This window comes from Artemia franciscana, chromosome 12, assembly GCF_032884065.1.
Source record: "Artemia franciscana chromosome 12, ASM3288406v1, whole genome shotgun sequence".
Classification (NCBI taxonomy): Eukaryota; Metazoa; Arthropoda; class Branchiopoda; order Anostraca; family Artemiidae; genus Artemia; species Artemia franciscana.
Window position 1 is genome coordinate 14,468,484 of NC_088874.1, and position 15,583 is coordinate 14,484,066.

The window sequence follows — 15,583 nt, forward strand, 5'->3', positions numbered from 1 at the left end:
ATTATTTACATATTAAAAGTTAGAAATCCAAAATATGGCATTCGGCTTACTGATTTTATCTTAGATTAAAATCTCCCATTTGTTTTTTCTCAATGCAATAGTGTGTTCCAGTGTCATCGTTCCTCAGATCATCCTCGTTCCTCATTGGGAATGATTCCTCATGAGGAATGATGTCAGTGTCATCAATCCTATTGTTTTGTAGCTATGTGGTGATTTGGAGGATTTCATATGCTATACAGAAAACCCTATATTTAAAGAAAAATGTAAGCCTTGAAGCACTGTAAGGAGCTCAACTATCACTGGAATATGTGAGCCCAGATGCGACTTAATTAAGCTCGACGATTAGGCAAGGACGGTATATTGAGCATGCAGAAAGACTATCTCCCAAGGTGCTCCATAGATATCAGGCGTGAAAAATTGCTTCAACGGGATCAATAACAAATACAAGTTTTTTTTCAAACCATTTTAAAAACCAGTTAGTTCAAAGGTCATATAGTGGGTGTCTAGTTTTATTTATTTTAACTAGTTTTGTCTAGTTTTGCCTTTTTGTCGCCTTCCTTCGCTTGGTGGATCTGGCTCTACCACCCTCCTGCCTTTCCCCTTTTGTGCATCTATAATAAATTTCTTGTTTGAAGCTATAAAGATTGCCTTACTTCGGTTGACATAGCTGGGTAAGTGATTTCGAAACTAGAAATGAACTGGTTTAAGATTTTAAATGTAAGCCATGTAAGAATTTCAGACTTTAAATGTCGTTCCAAATTCCCCCCCCCCCACCACCAACATTTTCCAAATCAGTTATTACATTTGCCTGTAGGATTGAGCAAAAAGAGGAAGAAGACGAGGAAGGTGCGTAAAATAGCGTGAAGAAATAAGGATTTTTATGCCTAAGATAAGTAAAGGATTTTAATCTAAGATAAAAATGAGCAAATATAGTTTGTCTAAGTAAAGGTAAAGGATACGGCATTAGACTTTACAGTCCGCACCGGCGGTCCTGATCTCCGTTTCTTGGCCCTTCAGCCAGGAAGTGCAATGGGGGGTTGGGGGTCAGCCATCCTGTGCTTTCGCACGCCCTTCCTGTTTACCTTCTCCAGATTTCTCCAAGTACCCATTTAGAGCTGGGTCGACTCTGGCTAAGCTTACAGAGTCACGCCACTGACCCCCGTCCCAAACTGAAGAATTGGGTACACCGGGATTCGAACCCGCGTCCTCTCAGACAAGGCATCCCGAATCCAGCGCACAAACCCGCTCGGCCAGGACGGCTTTTTATTAAAAAATAAATGAGCTGTTTGTCTAAGTAAAGGATATCAATCTAAGGTAAAATCAGTAATTTTAGTTTTATGTCACTAAAATATTCAAACCGATTCCGTGCGTATCAAGAAAGTTCCTAATGTAATGTATTTAAAAAAAAAAATAATTGAAGGTGTATTTATCAGAAACAGCTATATATTAATGCAAATAAATGGGCAACCTTGTGCTTTGAACTTTGATGTTAGTCAACGATTGTTCTCTTTGCGAATTTTGTGTGTGAAAAAAGGTGAAAAAAGCCTCATCTTCAGGTCAACAGTGCAGGGTCCTTTTAACTTATTTAAGGATGGTATTCCTTGTGAGCATCGACAGCGACCACAATAAGTATGCAAATTAAGAAGACTAGAGTTATTTGTCCCCTGTTCATTCTGTCCTACAAACTTAGATTTTAAAAAATCCCCTTGAAAGAAACACGGTCGCAAGTAAGTTTATGTGTCTCAATAAATTTTCTACCTTAAATTAACACCTTAAATTTTCCAACTATTTGTAAGCTATAACCATAATTCAAAAATTCCATCTTAAAACACAATTTTCCTCATCCAATCCAGATATTCTCTCTCTCTCTCTCTCTCTCTATATATATATATCTCTCTCTCTCTCTCTCTCTCTCTCTCTCTTCTCTCTCTCTCTCCTCTCTCTCTCTCTCTCTCTCTCTCTCTCTCTCTCTCTCTCTCTCTCTCTCTCTCTCTCTCTCTCTCTCTCTCTCTCTCTCTCTCTTCAAATTCAGCTCTGTTACAAATATTCTGCATAACTTCCAATTCAAGAGTTCTTCAAATGAATCTTGATTCGTTTTTGTCGTTTTCACATTTTCCACACATACGTGCAACACTTGTCATTAATAAACACAACATGATATTTTTCGCTTGATCTTCTACACAGAAACATAGCTTTCTTCTTTTCTTCTGCTTACGTCGCTTTTAATTCCTCATTTTAGGTAGTTCCGTGAATCGTGTAGGATTCTGTGGATCATCTATAATGCCATGAGCTATGGAATTTAGGGGATACTCTTGTCAGAATTAAAAAGTGTTAAAGCAGAATACAATGAAGCCAGGTAAAGGTAAATTATATAAGCTGGAAACTGGATACAGTTTCCGTCAGATCAAAAACCTGTGCGTGGTAAAGTTTTACACAATTAAATTTGTTCCCCCCCCCCCATGGGGGGGAGTGTGCAACTTTGCCAAATGTTTGCCAAATGTTTTTTTCTATATTTTGTAGAATGGGTCCGGTTTAAGCATCGGATTAAAATTAAAGTAGTGTTCAAAATACTTTTCAGAGAACTTTACCTCTTTTTGATTGTAGGCTCAAAAAGTGTATAATTTGAGATTTTCAGTGAGATTCCAAATATGTGTGGATTTTATCCCACCCTGAGGGTGTGTCTGCCACCTACAAATAAAAGAATATATAAAGTATTGCCAGGGGCTTTTTTTCAGGGAAAACGGGTGTATCCCAATGTTGCCCTGTCCAAAGAAATAAAATCGAGTTTAACCTCTTGATTCAACTCTGTAAAGTTACAAGAATCTTTTGTCATGAAATTCGAAAATCTCTAAAATAAAGAGTAATTCCTTAAATAATTAAAATGTTTTTGCCATCAGATGTTCAAAACTAGCTCATATTAATGATGAAATAAATGTAGTAGAGTGAAGAATCAAACTGATATTTCTGTTCATAAAGAAAAAAAAAATATTGGCAAATTCAAGAGACACTTAAACAAATTCTGAGACACTTTTGACTCAGAAAACATATCTCTCATCAGTTTTTTATTATTATTTTTGTTTTAACTGAATTTGGGTCGTTTTATTTCAGTCTGGAATTCAATCAAAATTAGCTTTGTCCGCTGTGAAAGCCAAATTGGATCAAATTGTTCAGATGCAGCAGGTAGGAAAGCCGGCTGCTGTGAAAATTGATGAATCAGGGAAAATAACAGATGTTGCTGGGAACGAGATTAAAATTCCTATTCATGCACCTACTCTAAAGGTAATTTCTTTTAATATTCACTGTACTTCTGCATTTAATTACTGATGTCTGTTGATACCATATATATATATCTATATATATAAAAATAAGTTGTCTGTCTGTGGATGTGTGGATGGATGTGTGGATGGATGTGTCAGGTGACGTCACCTGAAAAAACTGGATTAGGTGACGTCAAAACTGAAAAAACTAAAAAAAGGCAAAAACTACAAAAAAAAACTAAAAACTAATAAAAAAAATAAAAAAGCTAAAAAACTAAAAAAACTATAAAGGTAAAAACCAATAAAAAACTAAAAAAAAACTGAAAAAACTAAAAAAAGGCAAAAACTACAAAAAAAAACTAAAAACTAATAAAAGAAGTAAAAAAGCTAAAAAACTAAAAAACTAAAAAAACTAAAAAAAGGTAAAAAACTAAAAAAAATAAAAAATAAAAAAAAACTAAAAAAAAGGAAAAAACTGAAAAATAAGCTAAAATAAAGGTAAAAACCAATAAAAAACTAAAAAAAAAAGGAAAAAACTAATAAATGACGACACTCAAAGAGAAAGCGACCAGGACAAAAAACTAAAAAAAAAGGCAAAAACTACAAAAAAACTAAAAACTAATAAAAAAAATAAAAAAGCTAAAAAACTAAAAAAACTAAAAAAAGGTAAAAAACTAAAAAAAACTAAAAACTAAAAAAAAACTAAAAAGGTAAAAACTAAAAGAACTAAAAAAGAAAAAAATAAATGACGACACTCAAAGAGAAAGCGACCAGGACAAAAGGAATGTTCGATTAGCAATCAACAAAGCACCGGGACACAGGGAGTATAAATGACGACCAGGACACAAGTAAAAAAAAAAATTAACAAAACTAAAAACAAGGTAAAAACTACAAAAAAACTAAAAAGAAAAAAAAACTAAAAACTAATAAAAAAACTAAAAAATCTAAAAATCTAAATAAACTAAAAAAGAAAAAAAAAGGAAAAAAATAAAGGAGAAAAACAAAACTAAAAAACGAATGTATATACAGACCGGTACACCGGGATACAAATGACGACCGGGACACAGGGAATATAAATAACGACCGGGACACAGGGACACAACTACAACGGGGACACCGGGGGAAACAGGGGGATATAAATGACGACCGGGACAAAAAACTAAAAAGAAATAAAAACTAAAAACTAATAAAAAAAACTAAAAAATCTAAAAATCTAAATAAGCTAAAAAAGAAAAAAAAAGGAAAAAAATAAAGGAGAAAAACAAAACTAAAAAACGAATGTATATACAGACCGGGACACCGGGATACAAATGATGACCGGGACCCGGGACACAGGGAATATAAATGACGACCGGGACACAGGGACACAACTACAACGGGGACACCGGGGGAAACAGGGGGATAACCTGACAATCTATTTATATGCAAAGACAATGGGACAGCAAAGAATGTTGTATATTCGCAAGTTTTACGTAGTTAAAACCATATATATATATATATATATCTATATTCACAGGTGGGACATAGGGACACAACTACAATGGCGCGTAACTATTATGGCGCGTAACGACTTACGCGCGCGGGGGGGCTTGGGGGGGGCGCGAAGCGCCCCCACCAACTAGGTGTTGGGGTGGCGCGAAGCGCCACCCCAACAGCTAGTATATATATATATATATATATATATATATATATATATATATATATATATATATATATATATATATATATATATATATATATATATATATATATATATATATATATATATATATATATATATATATCTTATGTGCCAGAAGTAGCTTTAGAAAATGTAATTTAGTATTACTAGATTACATGGAGATAATTAAATTAGTTTTAAATCGAATTTGTAGGTCTCGTACAGTTCAAGGTTTACAGGTAGAAGGATGGGTATCTGATGGCTGCATTTAATTTAAACACATTTTGCATAATGTGTGGTTTTCTTGAAGCGTAAGGTTAGGCAATAGTTTCGCCTGAATGGATGTCTCAATAGTCGTGTTTAAAGTAGTGATATCCAACATAGCTGAATGTCGGATCTGTTCAGTTGAGCTAGGTTTTATTTTTGGTATTGCCTAATATATCTAAATTGTTTTATACCATCGCCTTCTCTTTACGAGGTTTGACAAAAATAAAGAACAGAAAATCTATTCTTAACTTGCAGCACGTGACAATAGAAATTGTTCGAAATGCTCTTTTTCTCATTCTAGACATTTTTCCAAATACCTTTGACACAGATTGCAATTCTTTTTTACAGATACTGTCTTAGAGCACACTGACGTTTCAGTCACAAATAAAATGAAAGTTATAAATATCAATTAAAATTCACAAGTTTAGACAGTGAAAAACACTACCTTACATGTATTTCTTATCCGATATTTATATATTATTGTTTCATTTTTTAATTTGTTTTTCATGTACTCCCTATCTCTATCTCTTCCCTTTGAACAGTATCGATGATTGTCCATGTAAACACTGTATAAGGAAGTAGAATTACAAGAAATTAATTTCACCGTGTTTAAATTGTCAAATTGATACAAGTTTACTACTACAGTTGACAAATTAATAAACAAAATTTTATTCTTTGAACATTCCTTTGAAGTTTATTTGTGTATCTCAATTAAGTGGTACTTCTAGTCTAAACTACTGTTGGGGCTTTAGAGGAGCTGTTTCTGGCTTGGTGTTCGGTTTAGGAGTATGGTTATATATATGAGATTGAAGAATTCCAACCTTTGATTAAAGCAAGTAGCCAAGGACTCCATAGGAACACAAGTACGTAAATACTATTTTGATCAGTCGTAGTCCGATCAGTACAGTCGTAGGTTATAGATGCATTTTTCTTGAGTTTTAAATGTACAATAAATTGCAGTATTTACTGTACAAACAATAAACAAACTAATTTGTAGGGGGTTATATTCAGAAATTCTGGTGTGTTAGGCACTGTTCAGTTAAAATGGTATTCCCATTTTCTTTCATTTAATATGACTTTTTCCTGTGTTCTTAATTTCCATATTCCATTCCAGGCGAACTTACGGGCAAAGCGACGCGAAGAATTTAAACAGCAATTGCAAGAGAAGCCAGTGATCGAGGATACTTCTGAGGCGTTTTTTGATCCACGAGTAAAACAGAAACCACAGTTTCGTCTGAAAAGGGGTTTCAACTTCCACGAAAAGGGAAAGTTTATCAAAGAAGCTCAAAGCTTGAGGACAAAGGTATTATAATTTTCCCAAAAACGAAATAAAGTTCAGAGAATAAGGGCTTTTTGGAGGCACCGACTGGCTATAATATGCCAAGAGTTACTCTTTGACATGCTACAGATAGTAAGGACAGGTATTTTGTTTGTGCTGCTTTACAACAAGAGAAAGGAAAAAAGTGTTCATTTCGAATTCAACTTCACTCGCAAGTAATGAAAGAAAGTAATTTATTTGCTTTATTAATTGAAATTAGTTGTGGATTTCTTTGTTGTTTAATAGGTTTGATTTCCATCTTTCTGCCTAGTATCATTTTCTGCTTATTAGTTTCAGTCGTCCCTGTTTGAAATTTGCGAGTTCTGTTACAATCTTAAAGCACCTAGGGCATTAAAACAAGATATTTTTTGTCCCTCGGCTTTGTCTGAAGTCGGTTCATATCTGAAAACCGGGATTGTCTGCAATTTTTATGTCTTATACAAATATTGAGATTTTTCCTTTGCGTAATTTAACTCCTTTGTAGCTACACTGAATCTTGAAAAGAAGCAAGCAGAGACTTTTATTGTTTACAAACCAGCCAAACAAACGGTTGTAAGACTAAAAATAAAAGAATAGAATAGCATAATTGACCTTTCTAAAAAGGTGTTTCTTTAAGTAGGTCAGTTAAAGTTTGAAGTGTTTAATTTATGTTGAATAATGTTAATAATATCCATATTAATGCGTAACTTAGATTTATTGCAGTGTTTGTCCTTTGCTACAGCAAATAGGGAAGTTAAAGTTTCTGGGTCTCCATGATGTTTTTTTTTTTTAAGTTTTTGCTGATTTCTCTCACATGTTCCTTATTTTTAAATTTGGCACCCGCTAATGCGGGGCTCCCACGACATCATTATAGTTAATAAAGTTTTTCATGAAAGTGGAAATCATAAGGTTTGTCCCACTCACATAAGGATTTTCCCTTTTTGACTTAACAGCAATTTTTCATAGAAAGTCACTGGAATAATCATACGTGGAACTGAGAAACCATCTTTAAAGTTTTTTTCGTTTTAATTATAAATGAAAATATTTTTTCGTGTAACTCTTTTTCTTTTAACTAAGTGCAGTATTTATTTATACACTATTATTTATGTATATACTAATTTGTGTATGGTTTACTTGAAATTTTCCTCAATTCTTCATCTATTGGTTGAAATTTCTCTCTAGAAGATTTTTATGTCTTGTATTCGCAGTTGTGTGCTATCCTGAAACTGCTAAGAACAGGAAAGACCTGATACATTATGTACAAACGTTTATTGACAATATGTGCCGTCATTACGCTTCTCCTGCGTTCGTAGTTACCAGCGATTTCAAGCAAACTCTGAAACAATGGGTGCCCAGTATGCTCGACTTGCAGCAAATTGTTGAAATTCCCACCCACGAGAGTGGTAGTACACTGGATCTCATACTTACCAACCTTTTTGACTATTACCTCCTTCCCCGATCCCTCGGTCCACTAAAAAGCTCTGATGACTTCATCATTCTGTGGCAAGCTTAGAATACTTTCCCAGACCAAAGAAGAAGAAGTTTACAACTCGACCCGTGACTAAGGAGTCTTATCTGTTCTTTCTGGAGATTGATAGGAAACTTTTACTTTGACGAAATTTGTTCATTTACAGATATCAATCTCAAAGTTGAGTCACTAGCTTTTCTACTCCTGCAGAAATATCATGAACATTTCCCCACTAGAACAGTTGTGGTAAGCAACAGCGACAAGCCTTGGATAACAAAGGAACTTAAACCCTAATTATGGCACTCTGCAAACTGCACGCCGGTGTTCAAACATTGCTGCGAAGAAACATCGTAGCCACATTATGAAAGTTAATAGGACGGCTCAGAAAGCATGCGTTCGCGATAAAGTGTCGCCACTTCTGACGGCTGACCACCGACAATGGCACTCTCAGGTGAAGCGGCTATCTGGTGAGAGTGTTAGCAGTTACCTGAAGGTACAAAAGGACGATGGAACTTTTCTATCGTCAGCTGAAGTGAACACATTCTTTGCAAATACATGTTCGACTTACTCACCACTCACTGAAACGGATGTCGAATATCTCACAGCGGACCTTTTGGACTACCAGCTTGCTGAGATACCTGAATATGCAGTTTGTAGGGAACTGCAGAAGTTAAAAAAGAACTGTGCTTCATATCCAGGAGAACTGCCAATTAAACTTATAATTCAATATGCACCATTCCTAGCTAAACCTTTGCCGTTTGTAATAAATCAGTGCTTCAGAGATCAAATCATCCTTCAAGCATGGAAGAGAGCATATGTCCGAGTTATACCTAAAGTAAAGTACCCGAAATCATATGAACAAGTTTGTCCAATTTCAACAACTCCGAATCTCGCCAAGGTCACTGAATCTTTTATATATCGTGTACTCCTGATGCAAATCGACCCTTCCCTAGACCCTTTCCAGTATGGCTGTTTGAAAGGAAGCAGCCGTACCCATTACCTTGTGCCTCTCTATCACCTGATACCTGAATGGCTTGACAGGGAAACACCATAGTAGACCTTCTGCTCGCTGATTACCGTAAATTCGTCTTAATTCGCCATATCACTGACTTATAAAACCTGAAACAAATGGGGGCTAGAAAACAGACTCTGCTGTTGATCGTCAATTTCCTCAGAAGCCGTTACTAGTGTCTATTTACGCTTTTTGCTGGAGTTCACAACTCTGAATGGCTGAGATAAAGTGTGGTGCTCCCCAAGGTACCAAGCTGGCTGCCTTACTGTTCTTGGCTGTGATCAATTATGTTTTCGTTGACTTTGATGAACGCTTTAAATACATCGATGATCTGTCCCCCTTGCTCAAATTTCTCGTGGATAAATCCCAAGCAATACTCCAGTTCTAAGGTAAATTGAGAGACAGTTTCACTGATCAGTGCAAAAACAATGGACTTCAAATTAACGTCATTAAAACAATAGTGATGTGTTTTAATTCGCTTCAAAGGGGCGTAGTTTGCCCTGAACCAGGGTTCCCTATCACTTCAAATGTAGTGATTCTTGGAGTGACGTTCAGTAATAATTGTTCTTTCAGTTATCATGTTTCTAACCTAGCGAAAAAAGGCAACCACGCTTTACGATCACTGACTCTGACGCTGAACTCCGACGACTAGATTTTCCAGTGAATCAGTTGCGACTAGCGTATATCTACTATTTGCGTCCCTTGTTAGAATACACGTGCCTTGTTTTGGGACCACTGGTGCACAACATTGACTACTTAAGTGGCGATCTTGAGGCTGCTCAAAAAACCATACTGAGTCCCAATATAACACGTATGTAACTGCAGCTGCAACGCTGAAAATACTAACGCTGAGAGAGCGGAGATTCCATCTCATGTGCAAATTTTGACAGTCGCTCCTCGCTAGTGCAAAAGACAGTACGTTGTTGCCTCCTCCTATTGCCCCCTCCTATTGCCCCCAAAGCCAATACTCGACACACGAACAAATAAGAAATAAGAACAAATAAGTTCGAGCCAATAAAATGCGGAACAAATCTAATCAGCGATCCTTTTATTTTATTTCATACAAATGTAATTAATCATGCTTAGTTTTGTCCTTTTTTGTTGTAAGAGATAGCGTTATTTGCTGAGGCTCTTGCTAATACTATGAAAGCTGTATTGAAATAAATGAATCTTGAGCTTTATGGATTTTCTTGAAAAAGTGAAGTAAAGTTCAACGTTTTTCTGATAGCAATAAAGTCAATAAAGTTCTGCGAGGAAAACTGTTAATTAACTTTGTGGACAGCTTTATTAACTTTATTGACCCATGGGAGCCCCACATAAGTGCTCTGAATGCATGATGCTATATGGAGATCTTTTTTCAATAAAAATTAAGTTTCTGGGTTTTCTGATTTAAGATTCACAGGGTTGTATAAGTTTATATTTGACCAATTTGAAAATTCATTCCTAGTGTCTTTGGTACTTTAATGGAAATGACAAAGAAATTTAGAATTTTACCAGTCGTATTTGCAGGATTCACAGACAAGAATCTAAAGAATTTGGTTCTCGAAGCCCCCCCGTTCTCTTTTTGTCTCTTTCTCTCACTCTAACGCTCTTTCTCTCTCTTTAAAACAAGAATTGCGAACTTGTCTATGAATTTAAGTAATATATCCGCTTTTATTCAGTTGTATAGTAACACCCTTTTATCATGAGACTGATTCTACTGATAACACCCTTTTATCATAAGACTGATTCTACTCTTTACCTTTCCTTTTGACTGTTTTTTTTCATTCGATTTGACTTTTTTTTAGTTAATTTCTTCAGTTTTTTTCTTCGCTGCCCAGTTAGTATCTATTAAATGTGTTCATCAGAAGTGCTTTTTACGATGAATAGTAAAAAAAAAAAACCTTAGAGATTACTAAAAAATAAACATCTTAAGGGATTTTGTTTCCTTAAACAATGGCATCCATGGCAAAGGAAGATTCCCAGAAGTAGTATTAGTATTGTCTGGCTAATTTTGTCCTGTCTCTTTTCACTTTGCTGTGCTATGGCTAATGTCTTTGCGAGGATATTATATCAATGGACATAGCTCTGGACCCAATGTAAGAACCCATTTAAACCACCCTCCAAAGTTTTCAGGGACACAAAATCAAGAATGGTATTACGCTTTTTGTTTTACAGTCAGTTTTAATTTGAATATACTTCTAGCTCTCTTTTTGTTAAAATCTATACAGCGTTGTCATATATTGAAGGTTTGGCTTAAGAATTATGATAAAAAAAGAAGGGAGGGCATTCATCGATTAGAAAAAGCTATCGGTTTGAGGAAAATGGAGTCATAAACTTTGCGGACTGTATCACTATTTGGAAAACTCCAAATTAACTTATTTTCTCTATTTCAGTTTATGCCCTGTTGTTTTTCAGGCAAAATTGGAAAAACTGCAATCAGAAATCTCCCAAATTGCAAAGAAAACTGGTATTACATCTGCAACAACACTAGCGATGACTGCTGCCAAACGTCCTGATCGAGTAAAAGAGCAAGAGGTCATCCCAGATGTAGAATGGTGGGACTCGGTCATCCTGAATTCCCCAACCTATGAAAGCGCAGAAAGTAATTTAAACAAAGAATCTATCACTCAGTTGATCGAACATCCTATACAGATGAATCCACCCAGTAAGTAAATAAATTTCAGAAACGCTAGAGCTCTCTTGGGTATAAATTTGCCGTTTAGCGGACCAATTTCATGTTTGAAGAATAAGCACATGGAATTTTGTGTTTACTGATGCACGTGAGTGTTAAAAATTCTGATAAATATCTTTCCATATAAAAAGAGATGTACAGACAAAACTAAACAAAGAAAATAAACGGATAAATATTTTCCATAACAAAACTACTAAAGTAGATGTGTCGAAACAATTGGTCAAGATGATAAAAGGACCTAACCACCAATAAACCTCTTCTTTTAACCTCGCTTTCGATTCTTTATAAGAGATGAAAAAGTCAGCAGGAGAAAACTTATGAACAATCCGTAGGTTTGTGTGCCGCCTTAGCAAAAACAGTGCTAATAACAGTGACGAAAGAATAGAATTCATATCTCACATATCTTGAATATTAAACAATGGGCACTGACCTGACAGAAAAAGATTCGAACGGCCGCAATAAGCTGAAATATTCTTTCCAAAGGTTAACATGGTTTATCTTTAATATCAACAAATGCAGAATCACGAGGAAATGATTTTAAATCGAACTTTGGTGATTAGCTTGTAAAAAAGATTCATCTGTATTTAGTTGAAAACCTTACCCTAGAACTTAGTTTTTCCTGTGTCTCAAGGGTGCAGAGGGTGTCAGTGAGTAGCCTCCACTCTTCCCCTAAGTGGACTGCTGTGTAAGTGTCTTCCCACTCGGGGATGAAACTTGTCTGAAGGGCATTTAGTGGCAAGAGTGTATCTTTTTAAATGTTGGTAGTTCATATACCACTAATACTAACAACTTGCTGCAGCACCAAGCCGCCTGAGGCCAACACAGCTACGCACGTTTCTCCTCCATCCCTATCTATTTAAAGTCTACCTCTTTACCAAATCCCAAGAGGTTCCAATTTCTGTTAATGTTTTCCTTACAAAATCCACCATTCTATTTGGTGACAACCTGCTCTTCGTTTGGCCCTAGGTGGTTGGCCGACAAGGACGATTTTTGGTAATCTGTTCTCCTTCATCCGTGGAACTTCTCCTTGCCGTCTCAACCTTTCTCTCATTATAGCCCCAGAAAGCGAGATTGAATAAAAATTTTCGTACAGCTTACTGTTTGAGATACAGTCAGTCAGTTGGGTACCCTAAACAGTCCCTAGGCAATTTCTCTGGAAAATATCTAGCAAATCCTCCTCCGTCTTTCGGAGTGCCCACGCTTCAGAACCATACAAGACCACTGTCATCACTGTAGCTTCTAATATTCTAATCTTGGTTCCCAGATTTATCTTCTTACTCTTCCAAACTTCTTTCAATTGTGAAAAAAATACCTTGGCTTCGACTACTCCACTTTTAACATTTTCGCTACACCCATCGTCATCGTCTTTGCTAATAATACTTCCTAGGCATGTGAATCTGTCCTCTTGATCGATCTTCTCGCTACCCAACATCATCTCTTCACCTTCATTTATTCCTAGTCTTAGTGACTCGTATTATCTTGCCCGTGTCAGAAGATAATAATGGATTACAGGATTTCTTTTTTATGAATATCGTCTTTTTCTTCTTTTCAATGGGTTATCGATAAATAAAAATATCTTTTTGCCCTTGAAGGACGATTTCCCATGCTTTGTGTCGATGAGACCCCAATTCTTTGCCATAGTTGAATTTTGAAATTTGTTTTACATTTGATATTTGTAGACTTGAACTCATTTCAGCTTTTGAGTTTTTCTGAACAACTTTGATCCTTCCAAAGGCCAAATTACCTTGAGTAGTGAAAAGCAAAAAAGGATATCCTTGGAGCAATGTGACTTGCTTGGTCAAGTCAACCTTGACCAACTTCAATTCAAGAGAGTAGGTCAGATTATTGGTAATTGACAATGGGAAGGAGGTTGGGTGTTCTGAAATTGGTCCTTCTGGATAATCATGGGAGTGAGTCTTTCCTCTTTGCGCAGGTATGTTTATAAGTGCTACTGCAAAAATACCCTAAGAGCTTTTGGTTACGTGTACCTTACAATAAGTGAGTTCAGTTTCTGTCTTACTTGATCATTTTTACAAAGGCAGGGATTTTGAAATGCTGACATAGGTAAGTAAGAATAAGCCTAGTGTGTATCTTTTAGTTTCTCTTTTTTTTTCTTTTTTTTTGTTCAGTTCAAAACCAAAGTGTTTAATTCATGTTTTTAAGTATTTTATTCAAAGTTTAGTGCAAAATGACAAAATAATTTTTGCTATTTAGTGATTAATAATTGCGTTTTAGAAGCCGTTTTGTCAAAATGCATGCTGTGACACATGCTATTGCAGTAATGTGTTCTAAACATATTTGCGAACATACGCGAAAAGAATTGGTTTATCATTTCATAATTTATATAAGGGCTCGTGATTTATAAGGGCTATGATGTTGATTTCTAAAACGGTGACTGTAAGGATGATGTATAAAGACTCATTTGATGTAATTGGTTTTCTATTTTGTTTAGTCAACTTCGAGGCAATTATAGTTGTTCTAAGAAGTCTTTTTCCAAATGAATTTACACCAGGAAGAAAAAACCCTGCATGCTCATTCCACCGATATTTAAACTTCTGAAATGTCATAAATTTCTTTTTCTTCTTTTCAACCTTTCACTGAATGACGCGTTTTGGTTTTCACTTTGGACGAGTTCATGTTAGACCTTTTAAGCTATTATATTGTTTTTCTGGCATTTCAGTAAATCAATGGATTTAATCTAAACAATCATGGCCTCTAATTTGCAATCATAAAGCGTACTTAATTATATGCGTCATCGGATTATTCATTTTAACTTGAATTTTTTTGTTCTGGAAGTTATTTCTGTACACATGATGATTAATTTAAATTTAATATTTACTTTCCAGTGGCAAATTTGCTGCCAGGTTTCTTACCTGTTTTCTTAACGAAGAAGGAGCGGAAGAAACTACGAAGAACTACTCGCCGAGAAGCATGGAAGGATAAACAGGAAAAAATCCGGCTGGGACTTGAACTACCTCCTGAACCAAAGGTTCGCATGCTCTTTCAAATACTTATTCACCTTAGTTTATCTCTTTGTAAAAGCTGTCCGATTTGTTTTAAGACTTCTAAATAATTAAAAACAAAGCTTTTTATTAAGATTTTTCTTCTGCAGTTACTCATTAGCCCCCTAAAATGAGGAAGTCTAGTGACAAGAATTCTAGAGGGTCTTGGTTACCCATGCAAGGAGGCACAGAGTGAAAACTCAAAAATCATAATAGTAACCACTCTTCCTCTGTTTTGACAATTTAAAAAAAATCCCAAAAAAGTGTTTCAAAGAAAAGTAAAGAGTGATATTAAACTTCAGACCAGCAAAAATAAATTATCTATAATAATTCAAACTAAAAACGACCAGAAATTACTGTTAAAGAACAATTGAAACCCAAAACGAACATAAATTAAATAAACAATCATAGCAAACAAACGTAAAACAGGTACTAATATAAACTAGATCTAAGTTGTATGGGCAACGTCAGGTATTGCGGCAACCTTTGTTTGGCTTCGCCGAGTAAAGTGTTGCGAGAGCAACACTTTGATTTTGTTCCCTCGATCCGATTAAACGCTGAAGTTGTTAATCTGTAAGGATCTTAAAATAAATACTAGGTACATCAACTCGCAAAAGTTGCAAACCCCTCATCGCTGAAGATGATTGTAGTCTAACAGCCGATTATTCCTTACAAGTCCCCTACATGTCTTACCTCTGGAACCAGATTGGTCTTACCATCAAATACACCAGAAACAAATAATAGGTACACCAACTAGCAAAAGTTGCGAACCCCTCATTGGCGAATATGATTATGAGCTGACAGCCAACTGTTGCTTAAAACTCGCCTATATGTCTCACAATTGGTATCGGCCTGTTTTTAGTTTCAGTGGGTACCTTACTACTAAAGCTTGTCAAGCCCTTTAATTTTTCAAACTGGGATATCTTATGAAGGAATTTTTCTACCA

The 15,583-nt window shown here is 35.5% G+C and overlaps 1 protein-coding gene across 1 annotated transcript in view; it reads left to right on the forward strand.

Moving 5' to 3' along the window:
* The window catches only part of LOC136033724 (U4/U6 small nuclear ribonucleoprotein Prp3-like), a 52,812-nt gene that overhangs the window by 16,504 nt on the left and 20,725 nt on the right, over window positions 1-15,583 (forward strand). The window contains exons 4-7 of the mRNA XM_065714615.1: window positions 3,109-3,279; window positions 6,299-6,487; window positions 11,359-11,608; window positions 14,482-14,624. Coding sequence (XP_065570687.1) covers window positions 3,109-3,279; window positions 6,299-6,487; window positions 11,359-11,608; window positions 14,482-14,624 — 753 coding nt within the window. The remainder of the gene's footprint in view (window positions 1-3,108; window positions 3,280-6,298; window positions 6,488-11,358; window positions 11,609-14,481; window positions 14,625-15,583) is intronic.